Source organism: Leptodactylus fuscus, chromosome 1 (assembly GCF_031893055.1).
Source record: "Leptodactylus fuscus isolate aLepFus1 chromosome 1, aLepFus1.hap2, whole genome shotgun sequence".
In the NCBI taxonomy this organism is placed as follows: Eukaryota; Metazoa; Chordata; class Amphibia; order Anura; family Leptodactylidae; genus Leptodactylus; species Leptodactylus fuscus.
Window position 1 is genome coordinate 324,172,883 of NC_134265.1, and position 20,674 is coordinate 324,193,556.

At 44.0% G+C, this 20,674-nt stretch overlaps 1 protein-coding gene across 1 annotated transcript in view; it reads left to right on the top strand.

The window, feature by feature from the left end:
* Positions 1 to 13,398, top strand: part of STX18 (syntaxin 18) — a 100,457-nt gene extending 87,059 nt beyond the window's left edge. The window contains exons 9-11 of the mRNA XM_075260860.1: positions 7,590 to 7,659; positions 8,925 to 9,005; positions 11,562 to 13,398. Of these exons, the coding sequence (XP_075116961.1) occupies positions 7,590 to 7,659; positions 8,925 to 9,005; positions 11,562 to 11,657 (247 nt within the window). The 3' untranslated portion in view covers positions 11,658 to 13,398. The remainder of the gene's footprint in view (positions 1 to 7,589; positions 7,660 to 8,924; positions 9,006 to 11,561) is intronic.
* Positions 13,399 to 20,674: the final 7,276 nt, after the last annotated feature.

The following is a 20,674-nucleotide window of genomic DNA, read 5'->3' on the forward strand; positions in this document are numbered from 1 at the left end:
CGATTCCAATTGAATACCACGCGGCAATCGCACTAAAACTTCGTATCCCCTCCCACCTTCCCTGGCCCTTTTTTTGCACCAATAACTGTGCAGGGGAGGTGCAACAGGAACTACGACAACGTAGGCATCGAAAAAAAATAGGAAAAAGTAATTGGCTGGCTAATTCAGGTGACCTCCACTTTATACGAATGGTCGATTTCAGATTCGGGTCATATGAGACTGAACTATGTGACTGTGAGACAGGGATAGATGTACAGGCAGGGTTAGCTAAGAATTAGCTTTATTTAGGTAGGAATGTTACTCGCACAGCTCTTTGGGGCTCTATCTCGTGACAGCCCATTATATGCTAGTGGGGATTTCTGTCAGCTTGCGTTTATGCGGGAGCTGACTTCTTCCCATAGGAATGCATTGACCAGCGTTGATTGGCTGAATGCCATAAAGTGTACAGCATTCGGTCAATCAACGCTGGTTCTGCCGGAGGCTCGTGTGTGAGGAGGAGGAGTCTAAGATCGGTCCACAGCAGTCTCCATTATGGTCCGATCTCAGATGTAGCAGAGTGGAGCTTCCCCTGCTGTCCCAGTTGCATTCCAGAGGTGTTGTCATCATTTGCTGGGGTGTCATAGTGGACTTGGTGACTCTCCTCAGTTAAATAGTGGTTTCCCCTGAAACTAAGCATTTTTTCCCCATAGACTATAATGGGATTTGATATTCGTTTGAATATTGAGGGGCTATTCGAAACAAATATCGAATATTTCACTGTTCGCTCATCTCTAGTAGCTACGTCACTGATGCCCAGTATATTAATACAGTTCAAATTTTTATGAAAAGTGAGACTGGAAGTTTATAAAGTGACTTTTCAGCTCTTAATCCATGTTTAATACTGATGGCCTGATGGTGCAGGAGTCTGATGCCCAGACCATGCACAGATCAGCTGTTCCAGACGCACTGGATGGAAAGCGGGATCGTAGCAGAGCAGTTTTCGGGTAATAGGAGCGGAGCTGCAGCCCTGTCCGCTGTAAAGTAATTCCATTGGGGAATTTCAGCTCTGATCGTATTACAATCCATTGCAATGTGACACCTCAAGTACAGCTGATCTGTGCAGGGTCTGGGTGTCTGACTCCCACAGATCAGATACTGATGACCTAACCTGTGGATAGCTTATCAGTATTAAACCTGCATTAGGGGCCGGACAAACCCTTTACTAAAAACGTCTCCATCTTATATTAATCCTTTATGTACATGAATCTACTACCATGAATTGTACATGTTAGGCTCCCAGCTACAGTTTATGGATATATATATATATTTTTTAATACTCCTTTTCACCTGGGTCAGGGTGCCTGCAGCTACGGAAGCGTGTGTTTTACTATCTTAGCAATGGGTAAGATACTTTGTGTCTGGGTTTGACTATAGTTTTGCTACAGGATGCTTTGTATGTATGGAGGTTTCTTACATTCTCTATATTAATGGAGTTTTTCCTCACTACTTGACATTTGTCTTATATATTTATTTGTTTCATTCCGCTGGACATACACAGCTCCTTGTTGCCCTCTTCTATTACATCTCACTCATGCATTCCCTCAGTCTGAGGGTGTTTATGTGATAGATTATTTAAATCTGTATAGAAGGGATGTATTTTTGAGCAGTTACAAGTTCATGATGTTATCACCTTGGACATCTATTATGCTATAATACCTTTCCGTACCTGTTGGTTACCCTGTTTGTGGAATATAGTGTCCTATGTGTCTATTTTAAGTCATGTGAATTTTTCATTAATAAAAGCAATTTTTTTGATATATGCTGAGTATCCTTCAACCTTCTGGGATCTTCTATCCCTTCTTGTTTTCTTGGAATATAGTGCATGGTTGGGATACGCTTTGTATTATGGGGTTTATATATGAGAGTTAGATATGTATGTCTGATGTTAATATAACTCTCTTGTGCTATGCTTTTCCTATCCTTTTCACCTTAGTTCACCCTGCCACTGATCAGAATAATGTGATTTACATGTGATTGCCTAATACTGGCATTGTGTATTCCTCCTGCAGTAGTGTATAGATAAAACTTGGATGGAACGTGCGTCTTGTCATGTGAAACTTTCAATTATGAATCCCAAATATCATATTGCACTATTCTTTTGGGAATCGCCCTGTATTTATGGTACAGATCCCAAAGCAACCACGGTGGAGTTCTAGACTGTTGAGTTGATATACATGGATACAGCGGTAGCCATCTCTGTGTTCTCCCTCACTGACAGCTAGCAGAGGTACTGAAGATAGTGAGCAAGTAAAACGGTGGATTAGAAAGCTTCTTTATATATTGATTTACAGAAAACCTCCTTAGGCGGAATATTTGCTAACATGAGATGCTTTACCACTCGGTCCTTTACTGCAGGAGGTAATACTGAACGTTACAGGCGGCCATTACTCTTACGGTAGGTTTGTGAAGAGCTGGGATTGGCTTCCCTCTAGCCTAAAATGACAGAATGGTTTTATCTATTTATGCCTCTGTTATTCTAAACTCCCCATTCCCTATATTAGAGCAGGTCCTTACTGATAACTGCTATACACTTCTCCGAGGTACCGTGCCTAGTGCTTTGTATATACAGCAGATTCCAGCACAGATTCGCTGTGTGTATCCTACTTGTTGGTGCAGACCGCCCAGCCTAATATTCATTGCTGCGAGCAAGTTACATAATCACAGTATGTGTCTACACCAAAGCATTACAGGATACAAATATAGAGATGTGCGCACTGTCTACCGCTATCCGTTCCGATATATAGGATTAATATGTCCTTAGTTTTTGCCGATTTGACCTTTAGATTCACCTGATGATCAAGTAAAATTTCCAGGACCCAAAATATTAACACATCATTGAAAGATTTGAAGAGGGTCAAACTTGTTAATTCCCCTTTAGGCTGGAGCTACATCAGTATAAGCCTGAAGGGGAACAATGGTTTTCATTATGGAGTGGAAATCATAGCCCAGGCAATGCTCCCTGGGAAAAAAAAGGGTATGCAAAGTAGCTCTCCTCATGAGTTAAAGGGGTTTTCAGGGCTATAATGAAAGATAACCTGTCCTAAAGATACATCGTTAACATTTAGATCTGTGGGGGTCCGACACTCCTATTAGTCAACTATTCTCTGCTGCTTATACACAAGGAATGGAGCAGTAAGCAGAGTCACTGCAGCTCCCGTTCAAGTGGATTGGTATTGATCTGCAGTATATGGTCAAGTGGAATGGAATTGATCTGCAGTACATGGGCAAGTCAATTGGAATTGATCTGCAGTACATGGTCAAGTGAATTGGTCTTGATGTCCAATACCTGTTGTGGCCACAGAGCTGCACGCTGCTCCACTCTTTGTGTATTGAGAACAGTTGATTCATGAGGTTGCCAAGTTTGTGACCCCTACTGATCTGATATTAATGACCTACCCTAATATTATCATATTTCACAGCACTTGACAAATCAGAGGGGTACACAATCGGACAATATCAGACCTTACAATGTAACACAATAATTAACATCTTAATAGGAGTGCAGACCCTGCTCTCGAGAGTTTACAATCAATATTTTGAGCCTGGAAAACTCCTTTAAGGGCACCGTTCTCTCTAGTTCTCTCTCGTCTCCACTTATTAAGGGGCAGCTGCCCTACTAGTCAATGTCCAACACTTTGAACATACATTGCAATATGACTAAGGAAAGTTTCTGGACATGTTAAGAGGATGAATACTGACTTCTAGACATAAATCATTAGAGTTGTCATGATGGTGGTATTGACTTATTGAGATGTGCTCATTCTTTCCTTCTCCTTTTTCATTTTGGAGGCTGGCAGATTAAAGGGCACAACGTTTGGTTTTGATCACATGGACCAGGGTTGGGTCCAGCCTAGAACTCCCAGGTCCGGAAAGGAAAAACCCCTAAACAAATTCTCTGGACAACCCCTTTAACGTTACATACAGTCTGTAGGGGTATATGGTAAAGCCAACCCCCATAGCTATGAAAAAGGAGCTACCCAAGTGCTGGTTCTGATGATGTGACTTAGAGTGAGCCCAACCAGTAACCTCTCATGGCCAGAATGGGGGGGGGGGGGAATAAATAAATGGTGGCAGTAAGTGAAATAAAACACTTTGGGCAACCCCTTTAAAAGCCTATGGAGGATGTGACTGCTGCGTCCTGGTGATGAAGCCTGGATTAAGGCAGTGCTGGTTTTGGAATATCCTGGTCACGTCTTGAGAATAGCCTTGTGTAATGACTGGAGAAGACGTCATGTCCATCTTCCCATTATACCTACTCCCGCTTATTTCCTCTTTTCATAGATGACTCTTGGCTTATTAGGTCGCCATACAGACAGGTCATTGTGACCAGTTCACTGCCCTGCTCTTATTGTTGTGCTGCTCCCCATTCATGAGCATAAATCTGATGTCTTCTATTTCATTTACAGAACCCAAACTCCTTCACCCGCTAACAGCCTTTAATTTCTAATGTCTGCTAACCGGAGGATAATTTATGGCTCCCATTAATGAAAACACAGCTGAACATGAGCATTAGCTACATATGACTGAAGGACTATTAATAGGGATGGAGTGGGTGGTATTTCTCTGCCGCATGGAGTGCCGAACATTGAAAACTTGAGTCATGGAAGGTTCTGTTTCCAATATTGATTGTTCCTCCAACCTCCGTCCATGACTGCAGGCCCCAGCTCATTTAAAGTATACCTCCAATTATAAAACCACTTTTCATAGATGAATAGTGCAGATGAATATAAGAAACTTTGTAATATATGTTATTAAAGAAATAGGTTTCCTCCTCCACTTATCAGACTGAACTACGTTTTACATATTAGTCTATGGAAAGGGGAGGAGGCTGCTGGGGAAGGCTGAATAATGCGGTGGCAGCGCTCTGCTACTCTTGAGTGAGAGAACGCTTCTGACACTGCTGTGTTTCAAGAACAGAGGATGAGACAATAGTTACCAGCATCCCGATCCCTCTGCCTTCACCGTAGACATCTATGAGTGAACTGGATGCAGACTCTATGTAAACAAACAATCTGAGTACAGACGAGGAGGAGGAGGAACACAGTCTAAGTGAAGAAGGAATCTTTTCCTTAATAAGAGATGCAAGGTTTTACTGTATTCACATGTACTAGTCCTTTAGGAAATGTGGTGTTGTTACTGGAGATACGCATTAATAAAAAGAGACAGTCGGACATGTTATGTATGGCTCAAGCGTCCTATTACCATTGAGTATAACCTTAAAGGGATTGTCCAGGATAATGTTATTTCTTTAAATTAGGCCTGGAGAGAGGGAAATCCCTGCTGCACCAATCAGTGGCCTCAGTGAAGGACTTGGGACGTCACTACCTATGACGTCACCGGGTCCTTTCCTTAGGTCACTGATTGGCCTCAGCAGTCACGTGACCACCGGGGCCAATTAGTGGCTTAAGGAAAGGGACCTGGGACATCACAGCAGATGAAGGACTCCCACCTCAAGGAAACCTCGGAGCAGCAGGGCTGGACCGAGCTGGGAGACATCTGGACAGGTGAGTGTGTTTTAGGGTAGGGGGGTTTCCCACCTTCCTCGATGTAATAGAAAAAATAGATAAAAATTATCCTGGACAACCTTTTTAAGTTCCGGATGAACGCTGCAAATGCATGTAGGCAAGTTCCCCCCTCCCCAGTGTTGACTTTAGTTAGTCTGAGCATGCACAGGTTCTGAATCGGAAAAGGGTCTATGGGCACCTCCAACATATAATGTTTTGGACAAAAAAAAGATTGTGATAGCTAAGCATAGCAGGCAACAAAAGTCAATGAAAATACTATTTTCACTTACGTTCCATTGGCTTTTGATGTCTTTCATGATAAGATAACTTATCAAGATGCAGAAAGTCAGAGTAACTCTGCTGTCTCTGTATGAACAAAAGGATCGGGCAGGTAAAATTCGGCTAGTCTGATTCTTTACAATATCTGGCGGGTCAGTGGAAAGTTTAGACTCCTCATTTACAGGCCGGTTATATTATAGTAGTACAGTAGTAGTTGTAGGTTTACCTACTATACCAAGGTAATTCACGAGCCTTGCGAGGGCGATGCTCTGTGGTCGTATGGCGACTAGCTAACTTGTTGCTGATGAATATGATAGTTCCTGATTAGGGTTGAGTGATCGGGATTGTAAAAGATCGGATTCCGATCAGCGATCGAGTAAATTTCACAAACGCAATTGGAAATTCTGATCCCCATCTTTTCCGGTTCGATCGAGGTCAGAGGTTATCTCAAGATCAGCTCAACCCATTCATGTATATATCATTAATACGGTTGAGCGATCAGGATCGGGAAAGATCGGGATCGCCTGGAAAATGATCAGAAATCGGATTTTAAAATCGATCCTGAAATCTCAAGATCAGCTCAACCGTATTCCTGATTTTATGGAGGGCGAGGACAGTAGTAGCTTATTCCTTTATCTCTCTACAATATGTAAATACCTTAGTGATTGTTGATGGATTCAGTAACATATTTCATACACTTGTACTCTACATTTACAGATTTTGTTTTTAAAGCTTGACAATGAATTAATGCAAAAAGCGCTCATTGCCACCATATGTTACACTAATCCCGCATACTTTACAGAAATCTCCCAGGCCTTCCCTCCTCTCTTCTTGTAAGGGGCTTCTACATTATTTCTACTGTAATTGAAAACGTTACACATGAGGAGAAATTGTGTGATGGGAACATCTGGAAATGTTAAGCTGCTCGTATACAAGTCTTATTGAAGGGGGTAAAAACAATCAAGACCACCGTGTATCCTCCCATACATGTTAGATGGTTGGATGGTCTTCTAAAAATCGGCGATTTGGCGGACAATAACATGTATGGTCATCTTAAAGGGGTTTTCCATTATCAAAAGATCAATCACCTGTCCTAAGGATAGATTATTAATATCAAATTGGTGGAGGACTGACACCCGGCAGCCATATATGATACACAAAAAATGGAGCAGGTAGTGGACAGCTCTGTTCTCTATGTAGTGGCCATAACGCCAGACGTTCCCCAATATGGTATAACTAAACCGTACATCTGGCTCCGCAAAAAAGTTGCCCTATGCAACCCTGTACACAGAAATATGAACATGTTACGGGGGTCAGCAAATGGTGACTCTTAAGAAGTGGGGAGGGTTTTGTATTTGTTTTTTAGGTTAAGACGTAAAAAAAAGAAAACCTATATAAATTTGGTATCCCCAGAATTGTCCCGACCCATAGAATACTGGTGATGTTTCTTCTGGGCCACACACAGTGAACAACATAAAAACGAAGCTCGTAAGAAAGTCTCCAAAATCGCAAATTTTCTTCACTTCCCGCCCATTCTGAATTATTTTTCCAGCTTCCCAGTACACCATACAGAATATTAAATGGTTCCGTTATGAAGAACAATTTGTCCCGCAAACATTAAGCCCCCATATGGCTCTTTGAATGGGAAAATAATAATAATAATTCACACTGCCTGATTTTTTTTTTTTTTGTTATGTTTGTGTATTTGGGCTGTGCTCGTGCTCCTTTATTGTACACAACAGACTATATTTTTTTTTCCTTCTACAGGCAGATAGAAGGGAAGGTGGTTGAAATATCCCGACTTCAAGAAATATTCACTGAGAAGGTTCTTCAGCAGGTAAAGGGATTCACTACTTCCCCTCTTGTTTATCCGAATCCATTCAGCTACTCCAAAGATATAAGCCCTGTTAGCATTGATGCAATTTATGGAGTATTAGGGTGGTAACACTGCATGACTTACAGGAAACAGAGTTCCCGCCCCTAGACTAAGCAAGTCCCACCCACTTGGTATATCGTTGGAATTGCTGAATGGATTTGAATCACCAAAACACCATGACGTATGTCATTGGACTTTTCACACCAGGTGACGGTTCTCTTGAAGGCAAGTATCTTGTAGTCTCAGCATTAAACCTTCCCATCTAGATTAACATCCCTGATGCCCCTGCCTCATCCACTGTCAAGTACAGCTACGGCAGTCAAAGTGACTGGACTAGAAACTTGTATTAAAGGGAGTCTGTCAGGTCCAAATTGCCTTCTAAACCAATATTAGTGAAATTTTGGGTTTTTCGTAAGAGTAGAAACATGCCACAAAATGATAAAGTAATGCACAGTTAATAATCTTTGTGGAAATGCAAATCAGCCTGCAGGTGCACTGGGGGCGGGGCCTGGGAATAATTTGCTAGACATTCTTATAGAGGGATGGTTGAGAACTCCAAACAAGATGAAGCTCTTGGGGTTATGTTACAGTTGCTGCAATGTTCGCATTGGAACACAGTTGTTGCACTAACATCCTGCGATATTTAGCTACACGTTGGGTGTTGTGTGCAGCCCAACATTTGTCTAACAGCTGTCCCTAGCAATCTTTGTCATTAAGGTATTAGTCAGATGGGAGAATAAATCTACCGTATTAGGAATCCCCTGGTATTGTAAGTAACATTCGGCGGGGTTGTCAGGCTGGCTGGGGCATAAATCCTGGCTCTGACTGTATCGGACATGTGGCCTATTACTGGGCCGCTAATTATTGTATCAGGCCATTTCCTCTCTCGGCTGGAGGTACCTAGTTATGTGCTTTTTACTGCTGGATGTGCGTGCTATCTGTACTAGTACTAAATGAATCCCTTATTGCTAGTAAGTATGGCACAAGCAGATTGAGCGTGTAAAGTAATGTTCAGCGCTGCAGTTAATGGAGCTGCCGCATTAGGCGAGAGCGTCTTTGTGCCTCGGCACATCATCGGATTGATAAGGCTCCCCATAAACCGTGCGTCCTGTTTGTTATCCTCTAATTTCACAAAATCAAGTCCTAGAATCATCCTAGAATCAAGGGTGCACAAAAAAAGGACATGACATGGGTTAACATTTACTTCCCTCCCTCTCATCTGGCAGGAAACTGAGATTGACAATATCCATCAGCTAGTGGTAGGCGCCACCGAAAACATCAAAGAAGGAAACGAAGACATACGAGAGGTAATGTTCTAGGCCAAAACCATCGGAGCTGTAATTATGTGTCTTGTGGGGAGGGGGCCATGATAAGTGTGTGTGTTTTCTCTGCGTTCCCATCTCTCACTTGCTATACAGCAGCTCCATGTACTAAACCGTAATCCTCAGCTCTCACAGCGATCGGCCTGAACCTTGTCTTTTTCTTGGAATTGCATTATATAGAACAGTGTGTGCAAGGAGGACGCGAGTTTCCTAGAACATACAATTACACTACACTTTACACAACTGGGGCCATTATAGGAAATAACCGAGGCAACACTCCACAGATGGATGTGTGAATGTGTCCTACTGAAGCTTATCATACAGGAACATAACCTGGTACAGGCTGTAAGAGCAAACAAACATTAAAGTATATACAGAGCGGTGCAAATGTTTTAGGCTGGTGTTCAAAGGCAGTGTGTTAATAGTTTGTCAAGAACGAAATGAAATGAATGAAGAAAAGAGAAATCAAAATCCCATCAATATTTGGTGTGACCTTTGCCCTTTGGAGGAGGAGTCCTGGAAGTGATGATATGGCCCTCAGACAGAGCCCTGATCGCATCATCATCCAGTCTGTCTGGGATGACATGAAAAGATAGATGGATTGGAGCAAGCCTACAGAAGACCTGTGCTTAGTCCTCCAAGATGGTGGGAGCAACCTCCCTGCCGAGCTCCTTCAAAAACTGTCTGCAAGTGCTGAGAAGAACTGATGGAAGGCAAAGGGCAAATATTGATGGGATTTACATTTCTCTTTCCTTCATTTTCATGCTCCCCTCCATCTCTGCCCCCAGTTTTATGTCGTTGTCCATCCATCTCCTCCCCTAGTTTCATGTTGTTCTCCTCCCCCCCCCCCCATCCTTCCTCTGCCCCTAGTTTCATGGGCTCCCTTCATTATGTTCTCCCTCAATTTGTCCTCAAGGTTTAACATAAAGAACAGTGATCCTCTCCTTCCCTCACCCTCCTGCAGCTCTCTCTGCAGTCTCACTCCCAGAGTTGTAGGTTCGCTGTGAGTGATGTCATCACATGGCGCCTACAGCTCCAGGAGCCGGAGCTCGGCGGTGCAGCAGGAGCTTAGCTGTGACAGCTCCTACTTCACTCACCAGACGCAGATGAGTTGAAACCAGGACATACCTCCTGTCGACCGGTACTGCGGGACAGGACCCCAAATCCGGGAATGTCCCACAGAATCCGGGACAGTTGGGAGGTATGCACTTGCCCATTTATTCTGCTTACAACACATCCGCTTTAAGAATTGACAGTTCACAAGCTGCCTAATATGTCCCATCTCTTGGCAGGAGCCATTCCTTCACCTTGTTTTAATATTATGGCTGTGGATGTATTGCACATGTGACATTTATATATCCCACCAACTAGTAAATGTGCAATCTGGTGCCCTAACATTCTGGTCACATAAATGGTAAAATCTTGTGTCATCCGTCCTTGTACACCCTGCTAGTAACCGCCAGGCATTGTGTAGTATATTGTATGATGTGTTGTATGATGTGCCTTGACATCTCCCCACTGGCTGGACACTTTATTCCTTCTCCATTTACTCCTTGTATATCTGCCGCTCTATGTGTAATGGCAGTTTAGTTATTACTGATGGTTTCCCGCTTCTCCCTAAGGTCACGCTGCCACTTCTCGCCATCATTTCCTGGAAAGTTGACACATTTCACCCCTGCAAAGGCTAAAATTAGGTTAAATGGATCTCTCTCATACAAGGCTGGAATAAATCTGCTACTATTAATTTCTAGAATTAAAATCCCACTTTTTTCCTAAAAGCGTCTGCTGTATTAATAGAAGAGCGCGGTGAAGGGAGGATGCGAGTTTGATGGATGAGTCGCCCATAAAGATGACAGCTGTCTCCAGCTATCAGGGCTGTGAATATACAGCGGCATGCTTCAGATCTCCATTGTGAGAATCCAGCCCTGTCTCTGTCATTGGCTGTGCACTTCATTGTCATCTCAGACGCCTAGGTCTATGGGGGCTAAAGGCGAAAATGAAGAGACACTGTTATGTGATATCTGATACTGCAGCCATAGGGATAGGATCACAGTCCTCAGTCCTGACACTTGCATCAGTAGTTGGGAACATTGAACTATACGGTGCATGTTATGTCAGGTACAAGGGAGAGCTATAGGGATTGCCAAGATAGCTGTCAAAACGGTACTCTATAGCCTTAGTCTCCCATGGAGCAGGAAGCCAACAGCTCCGTTCTCTGTGTAGTGGCCAGACCAGGTACTGCAGATAAGCTCCTATTCACATGAATGGGAACTAAGATGCAGTAATTCGCTTCAGCCACCACATAGAACAGCGCTGTCTGCTTCCTGCTGATCAGTGGGGGTGCCGAGGTTCAGACCGCCACCAATCTGATGTTAATAACCCTATAGAGTTATGCTATAAACATCTGATGGATTTAGGTCCCACCCATCCCTTGAAAGCATTAGATTGTCGGTGGATACTATCACAACCTTGTCTTATATTAAAGCCATATGTATTTTTAGATCTGCGGTTTTTGATCTTCCTCCATATTTTTCATTGCAGGCCATCAAGAATAATGCGGGTTTCCGGGTGTGGATCCTCTTCTTCCTAGTGATGTGTTCCTTTTCATTACTATTCCTGGACTGGTATGATAGTTAATAATTGCACAATGTAAAATCTCTGAGAAAATGCCACCTCTCTGTCGTCCGTCTCCCTCCCGAACGTTCGCTTGGATATGTTAATAAATGTCACTTGTGATAATGAGGTCGTGGAGGTGTCTACAATTAACTGGAAGATATTGAGCTGTTTGTATTACCTGCAGAAAGGCCAGACATGTCGGCGCTGTTTACACAATGGCTGTTAATTGTAATGTCAGATGAAGCCGGCCGTACGTTTTTGGTTTTTTTTTCCTCCTTCCTTCATCTGCTCACATCTCGACTCTTCAGGGACTACTATAAAACCGTGATGATTTCTGCAACATCTGTATCTTTATTAAAGAGACTTCTTTGTGAAGCTTTGAAGGATACGAGCGTGGCCGCTGCTTTCTGCCAGTCCCTCAGGATATTGAATCGATCTTCTTTTAAAGCTAAGCCTAACCCTCAAATAACGTACAAAATCTTATCTCCTTCCTCAATATCTTGTAAGATGCTCCAATACGGTAATGCAGCGGCAATGACCATTTACCTGCGCTGACAACCACAGTCCTATTCTTAGGAATAAAATCGCTGCGGCCTCTTGACGTTTCACCTTTGTCCGCTTATCCGTAGTAGTGCAGCTCTGTTCCATTCACTATCATGGGGAGGGGTGCCAAGAACTGGACTTCCCCCCACCAAATTGATATTAATAGCCTCTCCCTTGGGTAGTTTCACACTGTTATTAATGCCCATTGCTCTTATCCATTTCTAAGGCTCGTGACAACCCCATCACCCCCAACTATGTATACGAGTGCCCCTATTTTACAAAGAAGACTATGGAGCAGATTTATTACTATTGTATACCAGTTTCCTGGGTTTTTGGTTCTTTTTCCTATTCACACAAACACAGGCAGAGCATACAAACTCCTTGCAGATGTTGTTCCTGGCGGGATTCGAACCCAGGACTCCAGCGCTGCAAGGCTGCTGTGCTAGTCACTGAGCCACCATGTTGCTCCAGTTTCCTGGCTTTTTTTTTTTTTTTTACACTGCCCAAACCACTTTCCCAAAAAGGTGACCTGACAAAGGCATGGATATGGGCCCCGATAGATTTAGCTGGTGTACATTACGCCCCGGCAGAGGTCGCACCTCATTTACGAGAAGGCTTGTGCCACAGAGAGGGTCCGACCTATATATTATGTGAGAAAATACAAATCTGATTTATACCGCGGTCTGATGTGAGTAATGACCAACTATATCTGCATGATACTGTGTGAGCCATGTCTGGTTGTAAGGAGTGCCTTCATAGCAACCAGACTACCAGACTTCTCATTGCTGGTGTTATGTAGCATGTTCCGCGCAACCAGTTTATCTCAGATTTTCAGCTCGGGGCAGAATTACCACAGACTGAACAGAGGGCAGAGGTTAATATGAATCACATTTTAGGAAAATTACATTTAGATAGATAACCTTTTATTTTCCACTTCATATAGTCAGGACACATTGTAAGACCAAGGTCCTTTTCAGGCCTAATGAATTTCATGGCAACTGAGAGATCTGGGTGGTGTCCCCTATAGAAGCTGTGATGGAAGCCATATTGGTTGTCTTCCTACTTTCTCAGAAGAAGAATCTAGCAGGAAGGAGAGATTATTTTCTATTACCTTTCAATGTAGACCTGGGATTAGCCAAAAAAAAACAAAACTGAGAGATCTGGGTGGTGTCCCCTATAGAAGCTGTGATGGAAGCCATATTGGTTGTCTTCCTACTTTCTCAGAAGAAGAATCTAGCAGGAAGGAGAGATTATTTTCTATTACCTTTCAATGTAGACCTGGGATTAGCCAAAAAAAAACAAAACGCCTTAAAAACTGTGTGATTTCACAGGGGTGGCCAAGACTGTAAAGATTATCAGTATCGGAATGATGGAGTTCTGACACCGGACACCCCTGCTGATCAGCTATATTGCAGCTCAGTGGCAGTACCAAGGCAGTCACTGCACAGTGTACAGAGCTGTCTGCTTTCTACTCCATTCACTGTGAAGGTCCAACAACCCTGACAGCTGATTGGTGGGGGTGCAAGGTTCCTGACCACCACCAATCTGATATTCATGAGGCCATGGTATTGGACAACCACTTTAAGGGTCTACGTTTGGTTCTGATTGGATTTGTACCTCACCATTATGTATAATTTGGATACTGTCAGTACATATTTGTTAACCTTATTGTGACATCCTGGATGTACTCCCAAGGAAGGGGATCGTCTTTTACCACTAAAGTCTTTGTTCTATGAGCGTGAGACCCTGAAAATACTAATCAACTACTAAAGGTCTGTAAATATATAATATAGGTAAATGCAAAATGTTACTAATCCAGAATTCATATTTCCAACAAGTCTGCAATAAAGAGAAATGCATTGATACAAAACATTGGTATGTGTGTGTGGTCATTCACAATAAGGTAGATGGTTGATAACAATGCTGTGAATTTGTGATAATCTGGAGGTAGAGACCTGTGCAGCATGGAGAGGCAGTCTCTTATATATAGCAAATCTTCTTGCATCACCTTGTGACAGAATGAAGCAAGATTATATTACTGGGCAGCAATATCGGCACAATCCTTCTGTGTTTAATATCATGCCTAGACTACTGCAGCATCCTTCCTTGTATAATATCCTGCCTAGACTACTGCAGCATCCTTCTTTGTATAATATCCTGCCTAGACTACTGAAGCATCCTTCCTTGTATAATATCCTGCCTAGACTACTGCAGCAGCCTTCATTGTATAATATCCTGCCTAGACTACTGCAGCATCCTTCCTTGTATATTATCCTGCCTAGACTACTGCAGCATCCTTCCTTGCATGATATCCTGCCTAGACTACTGCAGCATCCTTCCTTGTATAATATCCTGCCTAGACTACTGCAGCATCCTTCTTTGTATAATATCCTGCCTAGACTACTGAAGCATCCTTCCTTGTATAATATCCTGCCTAGACTACTGCAGCAGCCTTCATTGTATAATATCCTGCCTAGACTACTGCAGCATCCTTCCTTGTATATTATCCTGCCTAGACTACTGCAGCATCCTTCCTTGTATAATATCCTGCCTAGACTACTGCAGCATCCTTCCTTGTACAATATCCTGCCTAGACTACTGCAGCATCCTTCTTTGCATAATATCCTGCCTAGACTACTGCAGCATCCTTCCTTGTATAATATCCTGCCTAGACTACTGCAGCAGCCTTCCTTGTATAATATCCTACCTAGACTACTGCAGCATCCTTTCTTGTATATTATCCTGCCTAGACTACTGCAGCAGCCTTCCTTGTATAATATCCTGCCTAGACTACTGCAGCATCCTTTCTTGTATATTATCCTGCCTAGACTACTGTAGAAGCCTTCCTTGTATAATATCCTGCCTAGACTACTGCAGCATCCTTCCTTGTACAATATCCTGCCTAGATTACTGCAGCATCCTTCCTTGTATATTATCCTGCCTAGACTACTGCAGCATCCTTCCTTGTATATTATCCTGCCTGGACTACTGCAGCATCCTTCTTTGTATAATATCCTGCCTAGACTACTGCAGCATCCTTCCTTGTACAATATCCTGCCTAGACTACTGCAGCAGCCTTCCTTGTATATTATCCTGCCTAGACTACTTCAGCATCCTTCCTTATACAATATCCTGCCTAGACTACTGCAGCATCCTTCTTTGTATAATATCCTGCCTAGGCTACTTCAGCATCCTTCCTTGTGTAATATCCTGCCTAGACTACTTCAGCATCCTTCCTTGTACAATATCCTGCCTAGGCTACTGCAGCATCCTTCCTTGTATAATATCCTGCCTGGACTACTGCAGCATCCTTCCTTGTACAATATCCTGCCTAGACTACTGCAGGATCCTTCCTTGTATATTATCCTGCCTAGACTACTGCAGCATCCTTCCTTGTATAATATCCTGCCTAGACTACTGCAGCATCCTTCCTTGTATATTGTCCTGCCTAGACTACTGCAGCATCCTTCCTTGTATATTGTCCTGCCTAGACTACTGCAGCATCCTTCCTTGTATATTATCCTGCCTAGACTACTGCAGGATCCTTCCTTGTATATTATCCTGCCTAGACTACTGCAGCATCCTTCCTTGTACAATATCCTGCCTAGACTACTGCAGCATCCTTCTTTGTATAATATCCTGCCTAGACTACTGCAGCATCCTTCCTTGTATAATATCCTGCCTAGACTACTGCAGCAGCCTTCCTTGTATAATATCCTGCCTAGACTACTGCAGCATCCTTTCTTGTATATTATCCTGCCTAGACTACTGCAGCAGCCTTCCTTGTATAATATCCTGCCTAGACTACTGCAGCATCCTTTCTTGTATATTATCCTGCCTAGACTACTGCAGCAGCCTTTCTTGTATAATATCCTGCCTAGACTACTGCAGCATCCTTCCTTGTACAATATCCTGCCTAGACTACTGCAGCATCCTTCCTTGTATATTATCCTGCCTAGACTACTGCAGCATCCTTCCTTGTATAATATCCTGCCTAGACTACTGCAGCATCCTTCCTTGTATATTATCCTGCCTAGACTACTGCAGCATCCTTCCTTGTACAATATCCTGCCTAGACTACTGCAGCATCCTTCTTTGTATAATATCCTGCCTAGACTACTGCAGCATCCTTCCTTGTACAATATCCTGCCTAGACTACTGCAGCATCCTTCTTTGCATAATATCCTGCCTTGACTACTGCAGCATCCTTCCTTGTATAATATCCTGCCTAGACTACTGCAGCAGCCTTCCATGTATAATATCCTGCCTAGACTACTGCAGCATCCTTTCTTGTATATTATCCTGCCTAGACTACTGCAGCAGCCTTCCTTGTATAATATCCTGCCTAGACTACTGCAGCATCCTTCCTTGTACAATATCCTGCCTAGACTACTGCAGCATCCTTCTTTGCATAATATCCTGCCTTGACTACTGCAGCATCCTTCCTTGTATAATATCCTGCCTAGACTACTGCAGCAGCCTTCCATGTATAATATCCTGCCTAGACTACTGCAGCATCCTTTCTTGTATATTATCCTGCCTAGACTACTGCAGCAGCCTTCCTTGTATAATATCCTGCCTAGACTACTGCAGCATCCTTCCTTGTACAATATCCTGCCTAGACTACTGCAGTATCCTTCCTTGTATATTATCCTGCCTAGACTACTGCAGCATCCTTCCTTGTATATTATCCTGCCTAGACTACTGCAGCATCCTTCCTTGTATATTATCCTGCCTAGACTACTGCAGGATCCTTCCTTGTATATTATCCTGCCTAGACTACTGCAGCATCCTTCCTTGTATATTATCCTGCCTAGACTACTGCAGGATCCTTCCTTGTACAATATCCTGCCTAGACTACTGCAGCATCCTTCCTTGTATATTATCCTGCCTAGACTACTGCAGGATCCTTCCTTGTACAATATCCTGCCTAGACTACTGCAGCAGCCTTCCTTGTATATTATCCTGCCTAGACTACTGCAGCAGCCTTCCTTGTATATTATCCTGCCTAGACTACTGCAGGATCCTTCCTTGTATATTATCCTGCCTAGACTACTGCAGGATCCTTCCTTGTACAATATCCTGCCTAGACTACTGCAGCATCCTTCTTTGTATAATATCCTGCCTAGGCTACTGCAGCATCCTTCCTTGTATAATATCCTGCCTGGACTACTGCAGCATCCTTCCTTGTACAATATCCTGCCTAGACTACTGCAGGATCCTTCCTTGTATATTATCCTGCCTAGACTACTGCAGCATCCTTCCTTGTACAATATCCTGCCTAGACTACTGCAGCATCCTTCCTTGTATAATATCCTGCCTAGACTACTGCAGCATCCTTCCTTGTATATTATCCTGCCTAGACTACTGCAGGATCCTTCCTTGTACAATATCCTGCCTAGACTACTGCAGCAGCCTTCCTTGTATATTATCCTGCCTAGACTACTGCAGCAGCCTTCCTTGTATATTATCCTGCCTAGACTACTGCAGGATCCTTCCTTGTATATTATCCTGCCTAGACTACTGCAGGATCCTTCCTTGTACAATATCCTGCCTAGACTACTGCAGCATCCTTCTTTGTATAATATCCTGCCTAGGCTACTGCAGCATCCTTCCTTGTATAATATCCTGCCTGGACTACTGCAGCATCCTTCCTTGTACAATATCCTGCCTAGACTACTGCAGGATCCTTCCTTGTATATTATCCTGCCTAGACTACTGCAGCATCCTTCCTTGTACAATATCCTGCCTAGACTACTGCAGCATCCTTCTTTGTACAATATCCTGCCTAGGCTACTGCAGCATCCTTCCTTGTATAATATCCTGCCTGGACTACTGCAGCATCCTTCCTTGTACAATATCCTGCCTAGACTACTGCAGGATCCTTCCTTGTATATTATCCTGCCTTGGCTACTGAAAGATCTTTTGATGGACCAGAAGAATGGATAAACAGACATAAACTGGACCCGCTAGACCAGGGGTCTCAAACTCAACTCGGCATGTGGGCCGCAGAGCAAGATCCCAGCCAGTCGGCGGGCCGCACCGCGGCAAATTTAGCTCCACCCACTTTTATGTTGACTCCGCCCATTCATTTTTCATGTGCCCCCACACTGTATAATCCTCCTACAGTCACCCGTAAACTATGTCCCCCTCCATTTTTCCCCCAGTTACATATACACCCTTCATCTGCCCTCAGATTCATGTCCCCCCATCTCTGCCCTCAGATTCATGTCCCCCCATCTCTGCCCTCAGATTCATGTCCCCCCATCTCTGCCCTCAGATTCATGTCCCCCCATCTCTGCCCCCAGATTCATGTCCCCCCATCTCTGCCCCCAGATTCATGTCCCCCCATCTCTGCCCCCAGATTCATGTCCCCCCATCTCTGCCCCAGATTCATGTCCCCCCATCTCTGCCCCAGATTCATGTCCCCCCATCTCCGCCCCCAGTTTCATGTCCCTCCATTTCTGCCCCCAGTTTCATGTCCCCCCATCTCTGCCCCCAGATTCATGTCCCCCCATCTCTGCCCCAGATTCATGTCCCCCCATCTCTGCCCCAGATTCATGTCCCCCCATCTCTGCCCCAGATTCATGTCCCCCCATCTCTGCCCCAGATTCATGTCCCCCCATCTCTGCCCCCAGATTCATGTCCCTCCATTTCTGCCCCCAGTTTCATGTCCCCCCCATTTCTGCCCCCAGTTTCATGTCCCCCCCATCTCTGCCCCCAGATTCATGTCCCATCTCAGCCCCCAGATTCATGTCCCCCCATCTCTGCCCCAGTGTCATGCCGTTCTCCCCCCTCCCTTCGTCTGCCCCCAGTGTCATGAGCCCCTTCATTCCACCTCAATGTTTAAAGAGGACCTTCCACCATTTTGCCCACAGGCAGTTCTATATACTGCCGGAAAGCTGACAATGCGCTGAGTTCAGCACATTGTCGGCTTTCCCGATGTGGGCCCAGTGTGAAGAGCTTACGGTCCGGTACCGTAGCTGTTCTATGGTCAGAAGAGCGTCTCTGACACTCAGTCAGAGACGTCCTTCTTCACAGCACAGCCAATCGCGCTGTGCTGTGAGAGCCGGGAGGAACACCCCCCTCCCTCCCTGATAATGCTCGTCTATGGACGAGTACTGCGAGCAGAGGGAGGGGGCGTTCCTCCCCGCTCTCACAGCACAGCGCGATTGGCTGTGCTGTGAAGAAGGACGTCTCTGACTGAGTGTCAGAGACGCTCTTCTGACCATAGAAGAGCTACGGTACCGGACCGTAAGCTCTTCACACTGGGCCCACATCGGGAAAGCCGACAGTGTGCTGAACTCAGCGCACTGTCAGCTTTCCGGCAGTATATAGAACTGCCTGTGGGCAAAATGGTGAAACGTCTGGATTCAACTTGGATCCGGCGTCCCTAGGCTTGTGCGGGCCGCACAAAATTGTTCGGGGGGCCGCGAGTTTGAGACCCCTGCGCTAGACCCTACTGACTATAACAGCAGCAACAGAGTCAGATGGACCCCATTGACTATAATGGGGTCCATCAGGTGTCTGTTGCTATAAAGCTAAAGCCGGTGACAAAACAACTAATAAACCAATGTGGTAATATGGCTTTATGTCACAAAAAGAAGAGGCCCTCCTCCTACCCCCCACTCCTAATTTTTACTGCCGTCCCCTCTTATTCGCTTTGTGTTTGTCCTCTGCTCCAGTTCTTGATAGTTTTCTTTGGTTCTTGTTTGTTCCTGTCAATTCTTTAATCTTTCTTCTTGTCTTTGGCATTTTACCTACTGTTTTATTATAGAAGAAGAATAAATAAAGAAAAATAAAAAAAGAGGGCAATTGTATTTTTTCACATTTTATTTAATAATAAAGAATGGAACAATCAAAATGTCCACCGGCAAAAGAGAAAAAGAAAACATTCAGTCAGCATGAGAGTAAAATAATGGCAAACATTTAACGTCCCTAAAGTACTATTTGTCGCCATCAGACAAGTTGGAGACTAGTGAGGGAGGGAGTGATATATATGTGACTGGTGTTGGCTGTGGTGCCAGTGATGTGTAACCGTGCCAGGCGTGAGTGTTGTCTTCTATCTAGAACGACTATAGGAGAGCACTCTTGGAGTATATATATATTTATATATTTTATGCAGAGTGACGGCAGCTTTGTGGATCGGTGTGGATTTTTAGATATGGCTTTGCTATGTGCCATTCTACCCAATTCCATTGTAGCCTCATGTTAAAGGTGGATCCTGGCTAACTCCTTTACTACTGTTATTCCCCAAAATGTATTTTTTTTTCCTATTCCTTACGTAAGATCATGTTTCAAAGGATTGTTTAATAATAAGTTTCGTGTTACGCTAGGTTCACACTAGCATTCATCTCTCTATTGTTCAGGGCTACATGGGGACATGAAAGACGGAAGAGAATGTCCACTAAAAAGCGGTTACCTGAGGACCCCATAGACTGTAATGGGGTCTATGCAGAACTTTTCTCTCCATGATTTTAGACTGAATCTGCAGT